At 30.5% G+C, this 22,711-nt stretch overlaps 1 protein-coding gene across 1 annotated transcript in view; it reads left to right on the top strand.

The window, feature by feature from the left end:
• LOC115887290 (discoidin domain-containing receptor 2-like) overlaps nucleotides 1-22,711 on the top strand; it is a 523,559-nt gene that overhangs the window by 365,630 nt on the left and 135,218 nt on the right. The window contains exon 7 of the mRNA XM_030906681.1: nucleotides 10,346-10,525. Within this exon, the coding sequence (XP_030762541.1) occupies nucleotides 10,346-10,525 (180 nt within the window). The remainder of the gene's footprint in view (nucleotides 1-10,345; nucleotides 10,526-22,711) is intronic.

Here is a 22,711-nt window from a genome sequence, read left to right as displayed (position 1 = left end):
ACTGGAAATGAAGTTTCTCCATAAATTATCTTAGTGAATTTTTCAAACTGCGACATTAAAATTAAAATGAACCCAAGAAAAAGTTATTAAAAAAAATAAAAATAATATTTTCTTAGTGTCATTGTTAGTGGTAATGTTATTCCGTGAATTACTGTAAAAACTTTTTAATAAACATTTAAATAAGAATCAATTCGATAATAGAAAGAATGTTGTGTGCAAGATGTGCAAAAAGCATATTTGTTGCACTCAGCATGATTGCAAACTGCAAGACTCATGCGTCGTGCAACAGATATGTCTTTTTTGCACTAGTTCCACCAATAACTATTACGTTAATTAAACTACGAACTACCAAAGAACCGAAGTACCGATATACCGAACTACCCGTAATTTATAGCTTATGTATCATTCTAATGTATAATCTATATTATTGTAAAGTTTCGTTAAAATCCATTCAGTAGTTTTTGCCTGAAAGAGCAACAAAAATTCATACATCCATACATAAAAACTCTTCTTTTGCGTTTATAATATTAGTAAGGATATTAGATATTAGATTTTTTTATCTTAATTCATATTTCTCAAGAATTCTCATCCTGTTCTTTTAAAATAATTTAACATATTACAGTTCCTTTTTACTTGTTAATACGTTTTTGGAAAATTACCTTCTTTTCTGTTTTAGGTTGACTAAGGCTAGTTTCTTTTTGTTTCAGGCAATATAATTTAGCAGTACGTATTTCAAAATAAATAGATTTTCAACTTATTACCTCTTTTTGGAAGAGTCCGTCTTTTAGACTAATTGAAAATTCTTCCAAATAGAAAAGACGAAATAATTAATGTAAAAGCGTTTCAAACTGATGAACAGCCGAGTTTCTAAAGTAAATAATTTCGGTCTTCCTACATACCAGTTATATGTATTTTACTCCAACGGGCCAAGTAAAATGAACTACCTTTTCTTGGTGCTTAATAGCAATTTAGTAATTAATAATTCGCCGTATCAAAAGTAAAACTAAACAGAAATTAAATTAAATTCTAGGTTAATAGATATATATTTTTCTAAACCTATTTATATAAATATACTTTACTAAATTAAAATTAAAAAAAAGTAAAGGGTATTGGTTATTTGTTAATATACAGTATGTCCCCGGATTGTAGGAAAATTTTTTTTATTATTTTTTCCAAATTTCCATATCTTTTTAGAGAAAACTAAAAAAAAAACATGAAAATATTGTTGAAGTTCTAATCAAAATAGTTTTTATTAGATATACATATGTTTTTATCAAAAGCAAAACGCGTTTCTATGGTAATATAATTTCGATTCGATAATTCTTTGGTAGATTGTTATTGATTTGTTATTGTTATTGTTGCTTTCGTTATTGTTATTGATAGAATTTTAATTAGTAATATTTTTGCTGCAAAGTATAAGCGGATTAGCCATTTTAGAACAAGCAGAATTTTTTATGGAGAATGCCATTTTTCTCAAAATTGAGACTTAAATAAGTGCAAATATTTTTAGCGGTGGCCTATTTCAACTCCAGGAACCCGTCTATGAGGGGTCACTCGCGAAAAAATTTTCAAAATGGTCAAGGCGACTTTTTTTAATCGTTTTTTTTTAATTTTTACATATTTTTACATATTTATTTTTACTTTTTACATATTTATTATTGATTAATATAATTTTTAGTAATGTGTTTCTTCATATTTTTTTAAATTACTTATACGCATTCAAAATTTCAGCTAAATAAAAAAAAAGTAAGTTTATAATATTATAGTGTCTTATGTTGTATAGATAATAAATGGTACGGAACCCTTCGTGCGCGAGTTCGCACTTGACCATTTTTTTTTATTTTACAATTAAAATATATAATATTACTCTATTTTTTACAGTATAAAAACACATTGTATAGTTTTATACTACATCTGATTCCTAATTATAACAATATAAGTCTAAACTAATGTCTCCGAACAATGCTGATTCGTAAGAAAAATCTAACCCTGAATCTCTGTTTGACGTCGAGCGTCGATGCAATAATGCTATGAACTCCTTTAAATTAAATTAAATCCCGAGAGACTGTAAAATCCAAAAATAACAAGCTATTGGTTAACATTACAAGTTTTCCTCTAGAATCAATTCTACTATCTAAAAAAACGTTGTTTGTCGAAATAATATGGAGCTGTACGGATTTTTATACAGGGCTGTTCACCACATACGACACAAAGTATAGTACTATTCTTTTAAAAGTTCCTCAATATGGCCGACCTAGTTACGAAAATTGGTATTTTTTTTAATGAAAAATAAGTTGGCGTCAGCGAATTCAGAAATTGATTTAGGTACTCTTTGGTTAACAATAATATTTTTCAAGATTGTCAAGTTGACTTTAAAGTTAGGTTATTAGGTGGTTGTCATAAATAAAAACATAGATTATTGAAATTATTTAATAAGAATAAAGGTATTTTACCGCAGATCCGAAGAGATTTTACTTAAAGGTATTTTATAAACTTTCTCAGTGAGAATATTAACTCCCCTGTTTCTTATATTTCAGTTAAAGGGACGTAAGAACTATAGGAAGTAAATTATTGTTTTCATGTTTTGACGATATCTGAGAGTTCCTAGAATTATCAAGATTATTGAATAATTATAGTTGTTTAATAAGTGAAATTAATAGAAGACTTGGAAATAGGATGATGCTTTTCATGTTATAGTTGTTAGATCACCCCATTTCTCTTAATTTGTTTTTATTTCAGTACAGTTAATCACAAATTGAATTGATGTGTGCAAAAATAGCTATATATTTTCAAACATCTTATTTAAATAGTTCTTTTATATACTGTTAAACTGTATCAACTACAAAGTATTTAGCAAAAAATTATAAGGTAATAAATTTTGTAGATATAATTTATGAAAATTTATAATATATAAAGATTAGAACACAATCCTCTGAAGGAAAAAGAAATACTCAAAAACTCATTAAATATACTTTATTAAAAATAACAATATACAAAAACATCCATGCAAACTGTAATAATCAGAACATTATCCACATTATACCTTTATTAAATTTGTGTCCACACTCCTGTCAGGAAAGCCAGAAATGTTTGTTTAAATATTAACTTATTTTAAATTGCCAATTGAAACACATCAGAATATATCACAACCACAACTATAGGTTAATCAGTACTAAATGTTATACCTAGTAAGTGATGCGTTAACTAACAAGTATAGGATAAAAAACAATTATTAATATAGAGTGTACTATACAATGTCCTGCTTATTTATGAAATGACTTTCCCTTCAAATGTGAGGAATACCAGTAAAATAAAACATAATTTTTGATTTGGTTTGGTGATTGATATTCTAACTACATCTATTACAAACCTTAAGTGCTTTTAGTGAGTAACTGTATTTTTTATTATTCTTTGGTTTGGTTTGGTTTGGTTTGGTAAAGTAAAAAAATATATATTTTAAGAAATATAAAAACAATGCAATAGATATCAAACAGATTCATAAAAACTACTTACAATTATTGTACATAATTATATATTTCAAGTGTTATTTGATGTTTGGTCCCATTACCCACATTACCTTATTTAGGTCTTCTCTACTAACTCAACTTTTAAACCTGTTTTAAACCTTCCTTATATTTTAAAACTGATTTACAACAATCTGTAATGCCCGCGCTGTTTCCTGAAATATAAGTTTTAATCTATTTATTATCATATAGTACATATTACAAACCTGAAAATTACTGATACGAGGAAACTTCTCAAAATAATTAGAGACCATTTTACAAACATCTGGACTAATTTATTTTCACGAATTTGTGAACGAGTCAATGTTTTCTAATACGTTTTTAAGCGATTTACGCATTTTGAATATCTTCCAGCCTATTCGTCAATTCTTGATCGGTGAAAAGATTATTTATAACTATATAATTAGTACTGCAGGTTGCAGGTTAAATAAAAGAACAAAATCAAGTAGAATTTGTGCATAAAAACTCAAAAAATAATGAAAATATTTAGAAAAAGGAACCGTAAACGTCAATGTCAGCCAAGTGTCAGAGTTCAATTGGATTTACCACAGATTATCAATTTGAACGATTTGAAGTACAGTCGATTCCAGTTTAGAGATTTTCGTTTTTTAAGCCTCCCATACTGAAGTCCGCCATAGTGGGAAGTTTTCAATGAATACAAGTATATTGTAGCTAAAAGATTAGATTTTTACAAATTGTAAGATTTGCGTTCGTTGAAGGACTATTTCTACTAAGTTCGTTAGAGCTACAATTTAAAAATATTTTTACAAGATACAGAGTGTCCCAAATAAATAAAAAATAACAAAGTTGTATTTTTTAAATGGAACACCCTGTATATTATTACATTTTTAGTTTCTACGATTAAAATGAAGGTAAATTTGATTAAGGTTTATCAGACCTTACCGTTTTTGAAATATTTTCAATTTTGTGAAATTGCAGTAAAAAATTTAAGGCTTCACTTCTCCAAGGGTATCAATATTTTTAATACCAAATATCTACTGAAGTTTAATTATTGATCAGTCATTGTGTTGCAATAATAACAGTAATACTACCTCATACATAGTGTCTAAAAATTTATTTTAAATAATTACTAGCTTTAAACGGCAATAACTTGTTTAATTTAAATGGAACACACTATATATTTTAGGAGAATCAGATGCACAATTTAATTGTCTATCAAATTGTATCATGCTAGTTTTTACCTATTCCTTCAAATTGTCGTAGAAAATACATTTTCTTATAATTTAGACCTCATTTATCAATATACCCATGGAATATTGACATTTTAGATTGTTTTTAAAGCAACCAATGTACAAAATGTATAGGTGCTAAAAACTATAATATTACTAGCTCATTTGTATACAAAAAAATCTATTTAAATCTTTATAAAAGAGTATACCATTAATTAAATATATCACCATTTTTTCCATCTAAATATTAATTAATTACATGCTTAATTGTATTAGTTAATATATTATTCTAAATAAATGTGGATTTGAATCAGAAATCAATATAACAATAAGTTATGAAAATGAACGTCTCTGTTGTTATAAAAACATTCGTGAAAAAATGAAATAAAATATTTAAGGTGTTACTTTTTACCACACTGTCATTTTACTGTCATTTACCACACAAAATTCAGTCAAGGCAAAAAGTCAATTAATGTAGTTTGAATACTGGAATCATATTAATTAGTCCTCATTACCAAATATTTAAACAATTTTTTTTTCTTTTTTAATGACATAAACGAACTATATCGACAATATTGGTATATGTACTCTTTAAAAATTTGTTACATCTTTAAAAATAATCTAAAATGTCAATATTCCATGGGTATATTGACAATTGAGGTCTGAAATATAATAAAATGCATATTCTACAAAAACTTGAAGAGATAGGTAAAAAATGGTATAATACGATTTGATAGACAATTAAATTGTGCATCTGATTCTCATAAAATATACAGGGTGTTACATTTAAATTAAACAAGTTAAAGCTAGTAATTATTTAAAATAAATTTTTAGACACTCTGTATAAGGTAGTATAATTTTTATTATTGCAACACAAAATTTAGTAAATAGAAATACTTCAGTACAATATTTGGTTTTAAAAACTTAAATACGCCTAGAAAAATGAAGCATTAAAATTATTACTGTATTTTGACAAAAACCTAAATATTTCAGTCTAGAGGCAAGCATACATTTTCCAATATTTATCACATATCAAAAAATATAACGGAGCAGTATGAATAATTGAAATATTCATTTTAGATGAAGAAACGCCCTGAATATATTAAAGGAAACCTTATTTTCAAAAATGACTTATTTAATGTATATACATATTAAATAGCGTAAATAAATTATAAGTGCTCTTTTGGTTTACGTCAACAAATATTTTATTTTCTAGGCGAGCATTTCTAAGTCTTCTGTATATTTAATAAAATCCCCAGAGGGGGACTGACGGAACATAAAAACTTTTTATATAACCCTCTTAGTCTGAACAGCTTCGGCTTTTTAGAAGTGCCAAGTTGCGCAAGTAAACTTTTCACCGGCTTTGAATTATAAATACCCTGTTTGGAAATTTTAAATTAGGATTACTTTTATACCTTGGTTTTACCTTTTTTTTTCATAAAATTAAAATCTGGACCGTTCCTAATTAATAAACAGTGTTTTTCCGCTCAAGTACGAGCAAGAAAAAAGAGAAGACGATCATTTAGCAATTAAAGGCGGAGATTGACTTGAGCAGAGCGTTGTAATGTAACGTATTACAAAACGAGCATTCGCTAGTCAATGACGGAAATAATCGACGAACGCTCGGTTCGCATCAACGGCTCGCGAACAACAGTGCTCGACTGTCGGCTTTTTAGCAAATCTCTTTGATTGTTACATTACAAGTTAGTCCAGGCAATGCCCTCTATTAATAGATCAGCCTAGGGGGTGGTCTTTTATTTTTTCGATCAGCTGTTCATGCTTAGATGTTTGGTCAGATTCCTTATTCACATTTTGCCAGTTGATTCTAGACATTATTTATTGTAGTGCAAAAAACTAATTACTTTGGTGCTTAAATGACATAAACTACTACCATATAGATGGTCACTCTGTTTCTCATAAAAAAAACACGAAATATTACACGTTTTGTAAGTTCTTTAACCTAAAAAGTTTTTTATTTATCATGATTTTTGTGTCTGTTTTTTAAGGCTCTAACAATTCATTAATAAAGCTTAAGTGTACTGTGTTTTTGGTGCTATGCCTCATATTTGTTGTGTTCCTGGTTGCAAGAAAGTAATCAGAGATGTAGATCGTGCGGTATCGATGATGTTCGGTACCGGGATAAAATTGACAGGAGTTAATTTCAGACTTTTTAGTTCGTTTAATTTAATAATTACTAAAACCAGCAGTTTTAACAATATATTTAAATATAAAAGAGAAAAATCCAAAATATTAATTATCTATTTAACATGGATTTGGACGATAATAGGTAAGAACACTAAATTGATTTCTATATTCGATATAAAATTGTTTATTAGGTTTTTAATTTGCGATGTTTGTGGTAAACAATTTCATGTTCATCGCCTTTGAATGGACATGAGGATCCAAAAAACTAATCTGAAAAAAAGCCAACATATCGTTTGTCCTTTGTGTGCTAACGAAAAATGTTTCTGTTCGCATCATAAGGAAGTATTACATCATTTCAAAACTGTTGGGAAGTTGATTATTATTTGTCATGGAATAGTATACCACTGGAGATTAATTGTAATAGAAGTAATTCTAAGGGTAATGTTTATTATAATTAGTGACCGGTGCTACTTTTTAGGGTTCCGTACCCAAAGGGTAAAAACGGGAACCCTATTACTGAGACTTCGCTGTCCGTCCGTCCGTCCGTCTGTCACAAAGGTCTATCTTATGAACCGTTATAGCTAGACAGTTGAAATTTTCACAGATAATATATCTATGTTGCCGCTATAAGAACAAATACTAAAAACGGAATTAAATAAATGTTTATAAATAAAAAAGTACTTTCATTAAACATTATCTTTTAAGTAAGAATTTTACATAAATCTTTCAAGTCCTCGGTGGCCGCGTGGTTAAAGCGTTTGGACTTTACGCTGCTATGACGTTGGAGCCGTAGTTCGAATCCTAGTCAAGGCGACTTTTTTAATCGTTGTTTTTTACTTTTTACATATTTTTACATATTTATTATTGATTAATACAATTTTTAGTAATGTGTTTCTTCATTTTTTTTAAATTACTTATACGCGCATTCAAAATTTTAGCTAAATCGGAAAAAAAAAGTTTATAATAATATAGTGTCTAATGTTGTATAGACAATGAATGGTACGGAACCCTTCGTGCGCGAGTCCGACTTGCACTTGACCAATTTTTACATGTAGTTGTTTCAGGTTTTGAGTATAAATCGAACATAAAAAAAATATATTCTTCAAATCCTTCAATTTAATGGCTGTTAGTAAGAAGTTTCACTTGCAATATGCACACATAGTGCACACACAATTTTTTATCTTCTTGTAAAATATCCTTTTCTTTTTCTGTAGCCGAAAAAAGGACGAAGATACGTTAAGTTTTGGCCCGTGTCTAGCTCGAGGCCAATTTGGTTTTCGGGGTAAAGCAATTACGGACCTTTTGCGGCTGTGGGGCTTTTTAAGAGCCTTTTGATCGATAGATTTGGGGTTATTTAATAGAAAAGGGTATCTAATAGGCGTTAGGAAACCTGTTTTGTGTTTGATACTAGATGTTTTTGATAACTATTATTTAATGGGATAGAATGGCGAACGAGATTTGCGATAATGGGAAAATTATTGAAGGGCCTATTTTTGAGGTAGATCTATCTTAATTAACGATAGTGTTAGGGCTACCGAATAGTAATTATATTTTTAGAAGAATATTTCTAGCTTGATTTATTGCAAGAATCTGCCATAACGGTCTTTCTGCCGAGGAGCAAGGGGAAAGACACCACCTACCTGCTGAGCCTTATCCAAGGTCAGAACTTCAATGTAAGGACATTGAGTTGGCGAGTCATCAACTCGAGGGAGAAGGGTCATGGTGAGGTCCTCACAATAGGAATTGACCTCAAATCCAAGGAGGCAATAGAGAAAGAGGGACATATCCTCTATTATAGATACGGGACAACACCGGTATCAGGTCTAAGGAGAGACCAAGTTAAAGAGGTGGAGGAAATGGAGACAGATCCTCCAGCCTCTACCTCACGGGTTCCTCAGCCGGAGGCAAGCTCCTTGGCTGTGAAGAGCGGCACAGTGGGCCAAACTTCAACCGCGGAAGGATGTGTACCCTTGGAGGAAGAACTGTTGTCAGAGGAGGATGGGAAATACACTGTCCCCTCTACAACAGGGGTATGATGGGTTATAGATTGTGTGATAACTCAAGGAAGCACAATAGATCGCAGTGATTACCCCCCCCCCCTTACTCATTCTACATTCATTCTACTGCAAGAATTTCATTTCTATCAAAGCATATCGAGACCTATTAACCAAAATAAACTTATTTCTTTAATTCCAAAATTTTCAGTTTTAACTTACTCTGTATATATCATAGTCTCATAGTGTATTCCGTTTTTTCATGAAGTTTAGTTCAGTTATGTTATTAGGTTAGTTTTTTTTTCATTAAGTGACTAGGATCTTCATGAAAAGACGGAATACACTATGAGACTACGACATATACATAAATAATTATCGATCTAGGTAGAGGAAATTCAGACAATGCAGAGAGATGATAGGTGTTAGGTAATAGTTTTGAAACTACCGTTCAGGACGCGTTGATGTTATTTTGGTTGGCAAGTGTTTTGGTTATTGTTACAGAGATTGTTATTAAAGGCAGGGTCGGACTGGCCATATAGTCAATCGCGACCCTGATCCTGTTGTTATAAATAAGCATTCCTCAAAAAAAGATAAAACTTTTAACACAACAATTTGTTACATCTAAAAAAATAATCCAAAATGTCTATATTCCATGGGTATATAAGGTATTGATAATTAAGCTCTAAATTATAAGAAAATTCATTTTCTACGAGAACTTGAACATATGGATAAAACATGGTATAGTACAATTTGATAGATAATTAAATTGTGCATCTGATTCTCATAAAATATACAGGGTGTTTCATTTAAATTAATCAAGTTATTGCCGTTTAAAGCTAGTAATTATTTAAAATAATTTTTTAGATACTCTGTATAAGGTAGTACAATTTTATTATTGCAACACAAATTTAAGTAAATAGAAATAATTCAGTAAAATATTTGGTTTTAAAAACTTAAATACGCCTAGAGAAATGAAGTATTAAAATTATTAGTGTATTTTGACAAAAACCTAAATATGCAACCTTAATCAAATTTACCTTTATTTTAATCGTAGCAACTACAAATGTAATAACATACAAAATGTAATAATATACATACCCTATAAAAAATACAACTTTGATATTTTTTATATATTTGGGACGCCCTGTATCTTATAAAAAAATATATATATAATACTCGTGTCGTATATGGCAAACAACCCTGTATATCAGCAGCTTTAATACCAATATACCGGAATATTAATAAATGTAACATTGTCGTTTTAAAATGAGATAAAACTTACTAAATTCGGTAAGAAATTATATTATCTATGTACCACGGGAATTATAATTATTAATAACCTCGGGCAATAGCCCCTCTGGGCAGAATCTTTGCCCTCGATGATTAACACCCTTGTAATTCCCTGGAGACATAAATAACTATAATTATGCACTAAATGAAACCCTTAATAAAATGTGGATAGCGTATATAATAATATTTATTTTTATTACAGAAAGCATTATAAAATATGACGCCCCAAGAGGTGAAGTTCGAGATCCAGATATTGATTTAGAAGACATAAGCTACGACGGCACGTTGGATGGCAGACTGATGAAAGGCGGTTTGGGACAATTGGTTGATGGCTTATATGGCGACGACGACTATCAAAAACAACTAAGCGGAGAGCAATCGGGTAAATTTTCTTTTTTATTAAATTTGCGCCCCTATCATAATATCCTCAATTTTGTCTACTCTGAGTAAAATGAACAACGTTATTTTGAAAATATCGTAATATTTATTCAATCTTCAGCAATAACGTGTCAAGAGAGTTTCTCTTGACATATAATAATTTACTAAAAATAATTCAACTTTATACAAAAGTGATGGTACAATTTTAGACACATTCCTCTATACAGAAAGGATTTTTACTGATAACAAAGTTATACCAATTCAACATTCTTACATATTTTATGAGACCTATTTAACCCTCAACTGGCGTGGTGAATTGTTGTTACGCTTATGGCGTGCTGGGGTCTGACGGACCCCAATTTTTTTTCAGTTAAAAATACATGATGAAGAAATTTTATAAAAAGCTTGTTATTTTAACACTGTTTACAATATATTCAAACTTGTGAACAAACAATTTCATTAATTTTCAACAATTTAATAAGAACGGACACCAAAATTAAATAAAACGAATTTTTTAGGAATTTTTGACAACAGAAATATAACTTGTCTTAGAATCCCATAGAAATTAAAAACATTTATATTTTATGATTTTACCGTATTATTAAATGTACAAACAACTGAAATGTGAAGCTAAAGTAATAAACATAAATTATTTTCAACAAAACTGCAAACATTGAATGTACATAACTTATTCAAATACAGTTCATGCTAATATAGTATCTGCATTTGCCGCTCATGGATCGTACACATTTGATTCATGAGATTTTTGTTTTTCACTTCTTCGTTGACATATGGTTGACATATACCACATCTCTTTCTTTTCTGATATTGATTATTCAATTTTCTCTCTTCTATAAATAAGAGATTCATAATCGGAGTTATGGTTACTCTTCGGAGAAAAATCAATGTCTCGATGATCTTCATCTCACTTAAGCCTCTTTAACTTCATCAAACCACTCAATTAATGCTTCCTCAAAATTAGCGTCCCAGTGAGACACATTTTTTAGTCTACGCACCATCCCAATAATGAAACATTCTTGGCGTGGTGGTGCCATACAGACCCCAATGAAACTTTAGCCTCCGCTGGTAGGAACAATACTTGATAAAATCAAGTACGCCTCACATGCGCATTTAACAGTTGCATATTGGTACCCTAACTTAAAGGTAAATGGCGCAGCGAGGTTTAATTCTGAAACGTAAACATTATACAGAGGTTTAAATAGTGCTTGGGGTCGGCTGGACCCCACCACGCCAGTTGAGGGTGAAAGGTAAAAAAATAATACTGTATGCGTTATTATTTGGACATCGCTTGTTATATTACCGAACCGATTAAGTTGATTACATAAAATATCCTATACAGTGTGTCATCGGATTGTCTTTACAAGAGGAAAAACTTTTTTATTATTGATATTTTAAGAAAAATGCATTCTTTATGAACATTTTGCTTGTTCTAAAATGGTTAATTCCGTTTATACTTTTCCAAATTTCGATACCGTTTTAGAGAAATTTTGAAATAACATGAAAATACTGTTGAATTTCTAAAAGTTTGAAATAAAAGTTGGTGAAGTCCTAAAAATCAATTGGCGTTTCTATGGTAATATCATTTCAATTTCATTCTTTGATAGATGGTTATTATTAATTTTGATTAACGTCATATTTTTTGCTGTTGTTAAAGTATCACATTTCCGATAACTATCAGCCTTTCCATAATACTGAACTAAATAAATTTTGTGCTTTAACATTTTAAAACAGCAAAAAACATGACTTTTATTGAACTTTTATCCATAAAAATCCGTCAAAGAATGAAAACGAAATTATATTACAACATAAACGTGTTTCGATTTTTAGTCTTTTGATTTTTAGGAAAATTTCAACCACACAGGGGCGCATATACGGGAGGGGTAATGGGGGTAATTACCCCTCCCAGAAAGAAATTAATTTATTTTAATTATTTCTTTCGAAAATCGACTGTGAGACAGGAAATTGTAGAGAGAAACGAGCCCTATAACATAGGATACAACATTTTAATGAACAATGCTTTCCATAAAATCAATAAAATGAAAAATATACGAAATAATATACATGTACTGATTTCTTTCGAAAATCGACAACTATGAAACTATGATCCTTTCCCGGACACAAAGGGTTAATTGTGAGACAGGAAATTGTAGAGAGAATCAAGCCCTATAACATAGGATACAACATTTTAATGAACAGTGCTTTCCATAAAATCAATAAAATGAAAAATATACGAAATAATATACATGTACTGATTTCTTTCGAAAATCGACAACTATGAAACTATGGTCCCTTCTCGGACACAAACGGTACATTGTGTAAATTGTAGAGAGAAGCATGCCCTATAACATAGGATACAACATTTTAATGAACAGTGCTTTCCATAAAATCAATATAATAAAAATATACGAAATAATATACATGTACTGATTTCTTTCGAAAACCGACAACTATGAAACTATGATCCTTTCCCGGACACAAACGGTTAATTGTGACAGGAAATTGTAGAGAGAAACAAGCCCTATAACATAGGATACAACATTTTAAAGAACAGTGCTTTCCATAAAATCAATAAAATGAAAAATATACGAAATAATATACATGTACTGATTTCTTTCGAAAATCGACAACTACGAAACTATGAACTCTTCCCGAACACAAACGCTACATTGTGAAACAGGAAATTGTAGAAAGAAACAAGCCCTATAACATAGGATACAACATTTTAATAAAAAGTTCTTTCTATAAAATCAATAAAATGAAAAATATACGAAATAATATACATGTACTGATTTCTTTCGAAAATCGACAAGTATGAAATTATGAACCCCTCCCGGACACAAACGGTACATTGTGAGACAGGAAATAGAAGAGAGAAACGAGCCTTATAACATAGGATACAATATTTTAATGAACAGTGCTTTCCATAAAATCAATAAAATGAAAAATATACGAAATAATATACATGTACTGATTTCTTTCGAAAATCGACAAATATGAAACTATGATCCCTTCTCGGACACAAACGGTACATTGTGTAAATTGTAGAGAGAAGCATGCCTTATAACATAGGATTTTAATGAACAGTGCTTTCCATAAAATCAATATAATAAAAATATACGAAATAATATACATGTACTGATTTCTTTCGAAAACCGACAACTATGAAACTATGAACCCTTCCTGGACACAAACGGTACATTGTGAGACAGGAAGTTGTAGAAAGAAACAAGCCCTTTAACATAGGATACAACATTTTAATGAACAGTGCTTTCCATAAAATCAATATAATAAAAATATACGAAATAATATACATGTACTGATTTCTTTCGAAAACCGACAACTATGAAACTATGAACCCTTCCTGGACACAAACGGTACATTGTGAGACAGGAAGTTGTAGAAAGAAACAAGCCCTTTAACATAGGATACAACATTTTAATAAAAAGTTCTTTCTATAAAATCAATAAAATGAAAAATATACGAAATAATATACATGTACTGATTTCTTTCGAAAATCGACAACTATGAAATTATGAACCCCTCCCGGACACAAACGGTACATTGTGAGACAGGAAATAGAAGAGAGAAACGAGCCTTATAACATAGGATACAATATTTTAATGAACAGTGCTTTCCATAAAATCAATAAAATGAAAAATAAACGAAATAATATACATGTACTGATTTCTTTCGAAAATCGACAAATATGAAACTATGATCCCTTCTCGGACACAAACGGTACATTGTGTAAATTGTAGAGAGAAGCATGCCTTATAACATAGGATTTTTAATGAACAGTGCTTTCCATAAAATCAATATAATAAAAATATACGAAATAATATACATGTACTGATTTCTTTCGAAAACCGACAACTATGAAACTATGAACCCTTCCTGGACACAAACGGTACATTGTGAGACAGGAAGTTGTAGAAAGAAACAAGCCCTTTAACATAGGATACAACATTTTAATGAACAGTGCTTTCCATAAAATCAATATAATAAAAATATACGAAATAATATACATGTACTGACTTCTTTCGAAAATCGACAACTATGAAACTATGATCCCTTCCCGGACACAAACGGTACATTGTGAGACAGGAAATTGTAGAGAGAAACGAGCCCTATAACATAGGATACAACATTTTAATGAACAATGCTTTCCATAAAATCAATAAAATGAAATATATACGAAATAATATACATGTACTGATTTCTCTCGAAAATCGACAACGATGAAACTATGAACCCTTCCCGGACACAAACGGTACATTGTGAGACAGGAAATTGTAGAGAGAAACGAGCCCTATAACATAGGATACAACATTTTAATGAACAATGCTTTCCATAAAATCAATAAAATGAAATATATACGAAATAATATACATGTACTGATTTCTTTCGAAAATCGACAACTATGAAATTATGAACCCTTCCCGGACACAAACGGTACATTGTGAAACAGGAAATTATAGAGAGAAACAAGCCCTATACAGGGGCGTATATACGGGAGGGGTAATGGGAGTAATACCCCTCCCAGAAAGAAATTAATTAATAAGATGAAATTTTGTATAAAATAAAATTGTTACAAAAAAGTTAATAATACAAATTAAAACAGAATATCCAAACCAATCCAAGTAGATTTTTTCCACAGTTACAATACCTTCCAACAAAAATTTAATTCAAATTTAGTACTTTTTTGAATATTTACACTACCCCTCCCAGACTCAATCTCCAGATGCGCCACTGCAACCACATTTACTTTTTTTTAATTTTCAACTTAAAAAAATTCACCTAAATTTTCTCACAGTTTTTTAATTTACTCTAAAACGGTATGGAAATTTGGAAAGGTATAAACGGGATTAACGATGTTAGACCAAGCAAGAATATTTATGAAAAATGCATTTTCCTTAAAATATCATTAATAAAAAAGTTTTTCCTCTTGTAAAGACCGTCCGGAGACATACTATTAATGTACATCGACTTAAATAGTATAATAATCCTATTATTTTTCCAACGATATTCAAACATTTAACGGGTTCAAATAATAAAATCCGCCAAAGCTGGTACGTGTTCAGCCATACGACAAAATTTTTCATTAACGCATACTATTAATGTACATCGACTTAAATAGTATAATAATCCTATTATTTTTCCAACGATATTCAAACATTTAACGGGTTCAAATAATAAAATCCGCCAAAGCTGGTACGTGTTCAGCCATACGACAAAATTTTTCATTAACCACTCGAAAAACGCCACACAAGGTATTTAAAATTCAAATATTCGACATTATCTTTAGATAAGGACGTTTCAGCCTGCAGTGTAAAAGATAACAGGAATAAATTTAAAGCGGTTGAAATGAGGCCTTATCAGGATCATCGAGATGTGTAGGCACGTACTCGCAACAAAAGTATATGAAAGACCCGAAGAGAATGTGGTTATCCTTGTCACACTCTACCTACGGTGATTCTTCACGTACTTGAATGGCCGATAATATTTATGTTTGTGTTTATCTCTGGGGCGCTTTCCAAAGTGAAACGGGGTCGATGTAAATTTTTCCTTGGGAGAGGAAATGAGGTTTTCTTTCTTTAGTAACCTGTTGGAAATTTCGAAGACAGTAAAATAAGAATTGAAAATAAAAGAATTTCGGACTTCCATTGTCTCTATTAATTCAAGACTTCTTGAAAGTTAGAAACGATACATTTTTTTAAGTAATAATTAGGTCTTTGCGCAAGTTATGCCGGGTTTATACAACATTGACATAGTCGTAATCACAATCATAGTCATAATCATAAAAGTTAAACTATCCACCACTTTCTCTTTTCACCACCATTTTTCTCTCTGTTTTAGAGTTGAGAATGAAATAAAATAAAGTCGAGGCAACAAACCGTATATTTGTATTTAATCGGTATTATATTATACACAAAATTATATTGGTATAATGGTATTATAAAAAAAACTAACGGTAATTGAAACTAATGGTGGGTTCGTGGAGCACGCTATTTACGCTATTTGGTACTACTTTTTAAATAGCCCAAATAGTACACCTTTCCGTACACCTTGTATCCAAACTTAAATCCTCACATTCATTGTCAGTGTTTGGTTGCTCACTATTACTAATACTAACCGCGAATTCACACCCACTGTCTGGAAAGGGTTCGGACTCGGTTTCACTATCGACACTTATATTATTACACTGCTCATGTTTCATATTAAAACTTTTTTTGGTAGTCAGTAATACTTAAATAACTTAACGCAAAAGGTTAGGTACGCAATAATACCCCAAAACCCATAAATCGAACTTAACCTTACTTATTCTTATTCAGCTTTTATTTGGTAATGGCTCCTGTTTCGTCCAACGGGCGAGTTGACGCAGTTCGTTTGCTGTCAGTTAAGATTTGCTTAAGATGCTAAAATCGTTGTTGTTCATTTTTCCGTATTACATTTTGTATACGACGCTTTCTATGAAATAAAATATAGAAATATTATAACCTTTTTGTTAGAATGTAAAATTTTTCAAGACAAGAAATTTCAAGAGTCTTGCAAGACAAAACAAGACTTTGCCATTCAAGAAATCTGCAAGACCAGACTGAAAATTTCTTATCTTGAATTTCAAGACAAGACAAGAAATTGATTTTTAAGACAAGAATTCTTGTCTTGTGCAACACTATTCAGATGGATTACTGACCGTTATCAACCGTGAGGTTGTCCACTTAGAATGCCTGCATTGGAGCGTTTTATCAGTGGTTGCCATATCGTAGGTAGGTTAGGTTAGGTTACGAAAATGGAAGTCCGAAATTCTTTTATTTTCAATTCTTATTTAACTGTCTTGGAAATTTCCAACAGGTTACTAAAGAAAGAAAACCTCATTTCCTCTCCCAAGGAAAAATTTACATCGACCCTGTTTCACTTTGGAAAGCACCCTAGAGATAAACACAAACATAAATATTATCGGCCATTCAAGTACGTTAAGAATCACCGTACGCAGAGTGTGAAAAGGATAACCACATTCTCTTCGGGACTTTCATGTACTTTTGTTGCGAGTACGTGCCTACACATCTCGATGATCCAGATAAGGCCTCATTTCATCCGCTTTAAATTTATGCCTGTTATCTTTTACACTGCACAGGCTCAAGCGTTCTTATCTAAAGACAATGTCGAATATTTGAATTTTAAATACCTTGTGTGGCGTTTTTCGAGTGGTTAATGAAACATTTTGTCTCATGGCTGAACACGTACCAGCTCAGACGAAATTTTATTATTTGAACCCTTTAAATGTTTGAATATTGTTTGTAAATAAAGTAACAAGATTATTATTTTTTAAGTCAAATATATATTTCAATACATTAAAACTGATGATATTTTTAGTCAGTTTGCATTAAAATATTACACTAATTCTTAAAATTTATATTTAAGATTTAAACTTGATAATATTTATTTTATAAGTGGATACAATAAGTATTAAGATACATCAGAATTATATCTCCGTTAATACCACCAGATTTAAAATATTCTTATTTAATTGTCTTGGAAATTTCCAACAGGTTACTAAAGAAAGAAAACCTCATTTCCTCTCCCAAGGAAAAATTTACATCGACCCCGTTTCACTTTGGAAAGCGCCCCAGAGATAAACACAAACATAAATATTATCGGCCATTCAAGTACGTTAAGAATCACCGTAGGTAGAGTGTGAAAAGGATAACCACATTCACTTCGGGTCTTTCATGTACTTTTTGTTGCGAGTACGTGCCTACACATCTCGATGATCCAGATAAGGCCTCATTTAAACCGCTTTAAATTTATTCCTGTTATCTTTTTACACCGCAGGCTCAAACGTCCTTATCTAAAGATAATGTCGAATATTTGAATTTTAAATACCTTGTGTGGCGTTTTTCGAGTGGTTAATGAAAATTTTGTCGTATGGCTGAACACGTACCAGCTCAGACGAAATTTTATTATTTGAACCCTTTAAAATGTTTGAATATTGTTTGTAAAGTAACAGGATTATTATTTTTTTAAGTCAAATATATATTTCAATACATTAAAACTGATGATATTTTTAGTCAGTTTGCATTAAAATATTGCATTAATTCTTAAAAATTCATATTTAAGATTTAAACATAATATTTATTTTATAAGTGGATACATATAAGTATTAAGATACATCAGAATTATATCTCCGTTAATAACACCAGTGGTTTAAAATATTCTTATTTAATTGTCTTGAAAATTTCCAGCATGTTACTAAAGGAAGAAAACCTAATTTCCTCTCCCAAGGAAAAATTTACATCGACCCCGTTACACTTTGGAAAGCGCCCTAGAGATAAACACAAACATAAATATTATCGGCCATTCAAGTACGTTAAGAATCACCGTAGGAGTGTGAAAAGGATAACCACATTCTCTTGGGGCCTTTCATATACTTTTGTTGCGAGTACATGCCTACACATCTCGATGATCCTGATAAGGCCTCATTTCAACCGCTTTAAATTTATTCCTGTTATCTTTTACACCGCACAGGCTCAAGCGTTCTTATCTAAAGATAATGTCGAATATTTGAATTTTAAATACCTTGTGTGGCGTTTTTCGAGTGGTTAATGAAACATTTTGTCTCATGGCTGAACACGTACCAGCTCAGACGAAATTTTATTATTTGAACCCTTTAAATGTTTGAATATTGTTTGTAAATAAAGTAACAGGATTATTATTTTTTAAGTCAAATATATATTTCAATACATTAAAACTGATGATATTTTTAGTCAGTTTGCATTAAAATATTACACTAATTCTTAAAAATTTATATTTAAGATTTAAACTTGATAATATTTATTTTATAAGTGGATACAATAAGTATTAAGATACATCAGAATTATATCTCCGTTAATACCACCAGATTTAAAATATTCTTATTTAATTGTCTTGGAAATTTCCAACAGGTTACTAAAGAAAGAAAACCTCATTTCCTCTCCCAAGGAAAAATTTACATCGACCCCGTTTCACTTTGGAAAGCGCCCCAGAGATAAACACAAACATAAATATTATCGGCCATTCAAGTACGTTAAGAATCACCGTAGGTAGAGTGTGAAAAGGATAACCACATTCACTTCGGGTCTTTCATGTACTTTTGTTGCGAGTACGTGCCTACACATCTCGATGATCCAGATAAGGCCTCATTTAAACCGCTTTAAATTTATTCCTGTTATCTTTTACACCGCAGGCTCAAACGTCCTTATCTAAAGATAATGTCGAATATTTGAATTTTAAATACCTTGTGTGGCGTTTTTCGAGTGGTTAATGAAAAATTTTGTCGTATGGCTGAACACGTACCAGCTCAGACGAAATTTTATTATTTGAACCCTTTAAATGTTTGAATATTGTTTGTAAAGTAACAGGATTATTATTTTTTAAGTCAAATATATATTTCAATACATTAAAACTGATGATATTTTTAGTCAGTTTGCATTAAAATATTGCATTAATTCTTAAAAATTCATATTTAAGATTTAAACATAATATTTATTTTATAAGTGGATACATATAAGTATTAAGATACATCAGAATTATATCTCCGTTAATAACACCAGGTTTAAAATATTCTTATTTAATTGTCTTGAAAATTTCCAGCATGTTACTAAAGGAAGAAAACCTAATTTCCTCTCCCAAGGAAAAATTTACATCGACCCCGTTACACTTTGGAAAGCGCCCTAGAGATAAACACAAACATAAATATTATCGGCCATTCAAGTACGTTAAGAATCACCGTAGGAGTGTGAAAAGGATAACCACATTCTCTTCGGGCCTTTCATATACTTTTGTTGCGAGTACGTGCCTACACATCTCGATGATCCAGATAAGGCCTCATTTCAACCGCTTTAAATTTATTCCTGTTATCTTTTACAAAGCATGCTCAAACGATCTTATCTAAAGATAATGTCGAATATTTGAATTTTAAATACCTTGTGTGGCGTTTTTCGAGTGGTTAATGAAAAATTTTGTCGTATGGCTGAACACGTATCAGCTCAGACGAAATTTTATTATTTGAACCCTTTAAATGTTTGAATATTGTTTGTAAAGTAACAGGATTATTATTTTTTAAGTCAAATATATATTTCAATACATTAAAACTGATGATATTTTTAGTCAGTTTGCATTAAAATATTACACTAATTCTTAAAAATTTATATTTAAGATTTAAACTTGATAACATTTATTTTATAAGTGGATACAATAAGTATTAAGATACATCAGAATTATATCTCCGTTAATAACACCAGGTTTAAAATATTCTTATTTAATTGTCTTGGAAATTTCCAGCATGTTACTAAAGAAAGAAAATGTCATTTCCTCTCCCAAGGAAAAATCTACATCGACCCTGTTTCACTTTGGAAAGCACCCTAGAGATAAACACAAACATAAATATTATCGGCCATTCAAGTACGTTAAGAATCACCGTAGGAGTGTGAAAAGGATAACCACATTCTCTTCGGGCCTTTCATATATTTTTGTTGCGAGTACATGCCTACACATCTCGATGATCCTGATAAGGCCTCATTTCAACCGCTTTAAATTTATTCCTGTTATCTTTTACACTGCACAGGCTCAAGCGTTCTTATCTAAAGATAATGTCGAATATTTGAATTTTAAATACCTTGTGTGGCGTTTTTCGAGTGGTTAATGAAACATTTTGTCTCATGGCTGAACACGTACCAGCTCAGACGAAATTTTATTATTTGAACCCTTTAAATGTTTGAATATTGTTTGTAAAGTAACAGGATTATTATTTTTTAAGTCAAATATATATTTCAATACATTTAAACTTCAGAAAATTACGTTTGATAGTTATAATACAAAATAGGAAAATTAATATAATAAGTTTATTATTAATAATCAAATACAACTCTATAAATGCAGTGCTGATCTTTCAATACACAATGATATTTTAGTCGGTTTGCATTAAAATATTGCGCAGTAATTCTAAAATTCCTTATTTAAGATTTAAACATACTATTTATAAGGAACATTTATATATAGTACCGTGGAATCGAAAGAAAACGACGTCCAGTTGAAATAGAAATGATCATCGACTGATGATATTTTTAGTCAGTTTGCATTAAAATATTACACTAATTCTTAAAAATTTATATTTAAGATTTAAACTTGATAACATTTATTTTATAAGTGGATACAATAAGTATTAAGATACATCAGAATTATATCTCCGTTAATAACACCAGGTTTAAAATATTCTTATTTAATTGTCTTGGAAATTTCCAGCATGTTACTAAAGAAAGAAAATGTCATTTCCTCTCCCAAGGAAAAATCTACATCGACCCCGTTTCACTTTGGAAAGCACCCTAGAGATAAACACAAACATAAATATTATCGGCCATTCAAGTACGTTAAGAATCACCGTAGGAGTGTGAAAAGGATAACCACATTCTCTTCGGGCCTTTCATATATTTTTGTTGCGAGTACATGCCTACACATCTCGATGATCCTGATAAGGCCTCATTTCAACCGCTTTAAATTTATTCCTGTTATCTTTTACACTGCACAGGCTCAAGCGTTCTTATCTAAAGATAATGTCGAATATTTGAATTTTAAATACCTTGTGTGGCGTTTTTCGAGTGGTTAATGAAACATTTTGTCTCATGGCTGAACACGTACCAGCTCAGACGAAATTTTATTATTTGAACCCTTTAAATGTTTGAATATTGTTTGTAAAGTAACAGGATTATTATTTTTTAAGTCAAATATATATTTCAATACATTTAAACTTCAGAAAATTACGTTTGATAGTTATAATACAAAATAGGAAAATTAATATAATAAGTTTATTATTAATAATCAAATACAACTCTATAAATGCAGTGCTGATCTTTCAATACACAATGATATTTTTAGTCAGTTTGCATTAAAATATTGCATTAATTCTTAAAAATTCATATTTAAGATTTAAACATAATATTTATTTTATAAGTGGGTACATATAAGTACCGTGTGATCGAAAGAAAACGGCGTCCAGTTGGCTGGGAAATGAACATCGATGACGTTTCCCATATAAATTTACATATAAAATGACAGCGATCTTCATTCCATAGCCATCGCTGACGCCGTTTTTTCTCGATCATACGGTATTAAGATACATCAGAATTATATCTCC

This window comes from Sitophilus oryzae, unplaced genomic scaffold (assembly GCF_002938485.1).
Source record: "Sitophilus oryzae breed Bouriz unplaced genomic scaffold, Soryzae_2.0 scaffold_562_pilon_pilon, whole genome shotgun sequence".
In the NCBI taxonomy this organism is placed as follows: Eukaryota; Metazoa; Arthropoda; class Insecta; order Coleoptera; family Curculionidae; genus Sitophilus; species Sitophilus oryzae.
Note: the sequence above shows the minus strand (reverse complement) of the source record. Positions and strands in the feature narration are given on the sequence as shown.